The sequence below is a fragment of the Galeopterus variegatus genome, unplaced genomic scaffold, assembly GCF_000696425.1.
Source record: "Galeopterus variegatus unplaced genomic scaffold, G_variegatus-3.0.2 Scaffold8898, whole genome shotgun sequence".
Lineage (NCBI taxonomy): Eukaryota > Metazoa > Chordata > Mammalia > Dermoptera > Cynocephalidae > Galeopterus > Galeopterus variegatus.
In genome coordinates, this window is record NW_007735009.1 from 71650 (window position 1) to 76106 (window position 4457).

Here is a 4457-nt window from a genome sequence, read left to right on the forward strand (position 1 = left end):
ATTCTAAACTCTTGAATAATTAGAATACTCCTTTTAATTGTGTAACTTGCCCCTATTTACAGGTATGACATGATTTAGGATGCAAGATTAAAAGTCTGTGGATTTTAAATGTTTGGAGACAAGCTGGGGGATCTGGCGTTTCTGTTCTCTCTCCAGGCCCTCCCTCTTCAACCTGAAGACTCAGAAATTATCCCAAATCATAGAAAGGTGGGACATATGGGAATGAGTAAACCATTCTAACCCAATGAATTAGGTTTCTAGTCATTATCCATAAAAAGATGAAGAGGACATTGGAACAAGAATTGACACAGGGAGAGAGCAATCTCACCTTTAGAATATCTCTAGGATATTTTTCTGGTAAAACCCACCAAGCCCTATTTTGGGTAATGATGAACGTAAATGTCTGATCTGCAAAGAAAACTCTCACCAGAGACCTGCTGATTCAAGAATTCCTGCCTAATAGGAATACTGCCAACATTTTTCTGTTCCTAATGGGAATGTGTCTGCAGTTTAAGTAAGAGCTTTTCTGAAGAAAAAAAGAAAAAATGGGAAGTTTTGGTGTTGCTAACATTTCAGGTAAGATTGAGAGTTCGCCCTTGTGACTTGGTGTGTTCTGCTAAATTTGGAGTAAGTATTGTATATGAGAGTAACAGAGGTGAGCCCCTGGGACACAGTCTTAGGAAAAAAGCTTTCAGTTTCCAGTGGACAATTTCAAATTGAAGATCTTACCAGCCACCCTTTAAAATCTGTTCCAACCATGGCATCCCATGATTCTTTGGATTCTCAAAGTGGTATCTAGCCACTGACAGAGGCAAGAGCTGGCTGGAAGACCAAGAGGAGAAAAATACAAAAGAAATACAATCTCTTTCTACATTAATCACAGCCTTTTGAAGAATCTCAAGTATTCTTTAGCAATCGTGTTTAAAACCCTAATGAGAAACTCCACCATGAACGAGGTTTGGCATCTTTGCTCTCCACCACCACACCCAAGCCGACCCCCCTCACCAAACAGCATGAGGGAAGCAAACCTACACATCAGTGTTGCCACTCACCTTCTAACTGAGGAGGGAAAATGGAGAGGCAGAGACTTTGGAATGATAAGACTGCTGCCCAGTGTCATCTGCTTTGGTGATGCCTTGAATTACTCCTGGCTATAGCTAATTATATCAGTTGTGTCCTTATATTCCCCATGGAATGATGCTCATTGCCCCAAAATATGAGTTCAATTGTGAGTACAAATCCCAAATCAGGAAAGCCTAGGCTAGTCCAGCTTTCTTTATTATTTGCTATTTTCCCTTATAAAAGTGTTGACAAAACAATAAAGGTAATTTCTTTGGAAGGCAATACTTCTTCCGAAGTAAAATGCTTCAGAGATATGAACAATCTGGTAGTCCCACTTTCTCAACCCTGAAGATTTCCAGGCTCAAGGTTATTGGTCAGGTGGTGTTGTAATCAGGCACTGCTGTAGCCACAGGTTACCCATCTTTCTGATCTAATTCTCTTGCTACAGAATAAGCCACTGATCCATTGGTCCATAGCTGCAACTTGGGATCAGGTTCTTTGGCAAGAAACCGCAGTTGGGTTTTTTTCATCCTCTTTAAAAGTCTACCAAAAATCTTTCTGATCTAATTCTCTTGCTACAGAATAAGCCACTGATCCATTGGTCCATAGCTGCAGCTTGGGATCAGGTTCTTTGGCAAGAAACCGCAGTTGGTTTTTTTTCATCCTCTTTAAAAGTCTACCAAAACCAAGCAACACAGAACTAAATATCATTGTAAATCCACAGAGAAGGAATGCTGCAGTGTAGTTGCCAGTCGTATCTACCAGCCATCCTGTAACAAACAGCAAAATTACATTGTTGAGCTGAAAATTCAATCACTTAACCACTGTCAAATCTAATAATTTGTAAGATAATGGCAAGAGATTGCTAACATCACCATTAAAATTTTGAGACAAAAAACAGATCACCTAAAAATATCAATAGCAACTGAAAAGTACATTCTATTTTCTAGGGAAAATCTAAAATAAGTAGACTGTTGTTATTATGTAAAGTAATTAAAAGAGTGTCACATACTTAGCAATCACACAATAAATATTGGTAACCATTAGCTCCATGAAATCTGGTAGAAAAGATAAAAATAGCATCATTCAAATTATTGAACTTGGGATAATTTATCTAGGGTGTTAGGAGAATATAATTATGCAAAATGCTAACAGTATTCCCAGTACCCATACACTATCTTGAATAACATAGCATGCTTCAAAGCAGGATCCAAATTTTCAACTGGATTCAGTCATTGTACCCCATCCAGTTTAAAAATCAGATCATTGGGCCATCTTAGAAGTTGCAAATGAACATTTGTAAAGGCATGATTCTGTAAGCACAGGTTTTTGTTTTTAATCTCCTGTTAAAATTAATCTCAATTCTGTATCTCAGCTCTAAATTTTGAGCAAAACCAGAGCATATGATATGCAAAATATGGGCCACAATGATCAGAAAATCAGAGAGGTAAAGTTATACCTTGGCAAGCAGTTATCTTTTGATTAACATAAAGTTTTTTTAAAAAGTCCTTCAAACTTTACTTGTAGCCAAGAAAATCCATCAGAGAAGTATATTGTTCTTCCTCTTACCCACTTTAAATCCATTACTCAAAAATGGCCTGGAGAAATTGTTATAAGCCCCACAAAGCTTCCTGCGATTCAAACTACTGTCAAATATTTTAGTTATCGTGTGATTTACTTGTGCATTTCTTTAGCTCCAAACAGAATGAGTAAAGAGTTGTCATTTTAAAGGTAAATAAATAAGAGAAGTATTATAATAAGAACCCACGTCCTAATCCTCTAATTGCCAGTAATGGGGATAAGGTCTGATTTCCCAAATGAAGCCCATGGAATGAAAAAAAGGCCCAGGAATCCAAATTTCATTTGTGTCTTATGAGTTTTAACAGAATTACACTGTTCCTAAAGGTTGGTGAACACTAAAAGTGGCTACGGAGGATGTGGAAACATTTTAGGGGCAGTTTTCCAAAATGAAGCACTAAACATATAGTTCTATATTATGGAATTTAAACTGACCAGGAATTTTCATTGGCAGCAGTCAAACAGCCACTTGTTCCCCTAGTTTGATGCTTTTTTTTAACCCCCAATTGTTGGGTTTTAGGAATAACTCTAAATTGTCTATTCACAAGAGCAGCTAATAGCAGAAATCCTGTCTTCTTCAAAAAATTCCTTTCCTCCTAAGTTTGGCTCATTCTCTTTTGCCTGTCTTCAGAGACCTTGTTCACTCTCCCAGTTTTAATTTAGACAGGTAATAATCTCAACCAGTTATTCTCAATCTTTAGTGTGCACGAGCATCACTAGAAAGCAGGTTGAAAATGTAGATTCCTTGAACTCACCCCCAAAGTTTCAGATCATAGGTGGGATGGTCAAGGAAACTGCATATTAACAAGGGCCCTAGGGGATTCAGATGCAGGTGGTCCCAGGACCTCATTCAAATGACACTAGTCTAGACCACAAGCTCCAGGAAGGAAAAACAGTTTCTGACCTGACAGCTGCTGTGTCACCAGTGCCAAGCACAATGCTGATTACAGAAGTAATAAATATTTGTTGAATTACTTGTTTGATGCATGCAATAAATATTTGCCAAATTATCTGTTTAATCTTGCTTTAAATCTCTATAGCATTTATAGTTTACTAAACTTTCTAAATGTTTTATCTGATGACTCCCAAATCTGTATATCCAAATCTGGCCTCTCTCTAAAGCTCAGATTTCATCCTTAAACAGCTCTATTGAGCATTTTCACCTGTATATTTCAGATATCTCAATAAATCTAAACATTAAATTCACCATTTTTCAGGTAAAACCACTTTCTTCAACTTTATTCCTTTTAACCATGACTTTATTTTCTAAATCATCTTTGACATCTTTCTCTCCTTCACCTCCATATTCTAAATTCAGTTGATTATTTTTTTCCAAAATTTCCCCCTTGCCCCCAGAGCTCATTTCTATTTCTGCTACAGCAGAAATACAAGAAATACAGCAGTTCAAGTGTTTATCAGTTTGCTTCTGAACCATTAGAATGGAATCTTAACTACCTCTCCCCTAAATTACTAGATAAATTGCTAGGTCATATTTTTAAATACATTCTTCATCATATTGCATAAAAGTTTTAACACTATCCATAATCTATGAATTATAGAGCCCAGTCTTTGCTTAGAATTCAAAATACTCTACTGTGACTCCACACTTATCATTTCAGTCTTACCATACACAGCACCCTGCTGGAGTCTTCTTCTCCCATCAGACTTCCCTCTGAATGTGCCCAACTTCATTATAACTCTGAACAGCTGCTTGATTCCATTGCCCTCATCATTAGTACGGGCAGGAATCAAAACACTAATTTGGGACTTTTTCTTTCCAGGTAGGTAAGTTCCCCACTTGGTTGAAAGAATATTAT

The 4457-nt window shown here is 37.2% G+C and overlaps 1 protein-coding gene across 1 annotated transcript in view; it reads right to left on the bottom strand.

The window, feature by feature from the left end:
* Nucleotides 1-545: 545 nt before the first annotated feature.
* SLC16A12 (solute carrier family 16, member 12) overlaps nucleotides 546-4457 on the bottom strand; it is a 24047-nt gene continuing 20135 nt past the window's right edge. Inside the window, 2 exon segments of the mRNA XM_008593222.1 lie at nucleotides 546-1593; nucleotides 1706-1832. Coding sequence (XP_008591444.1) covers nucleotides 1437-1593; nucleotides 1706-1832 — 284 coding nt within the window. The 3' untranslated portion in view covers nucleotides 546-1436.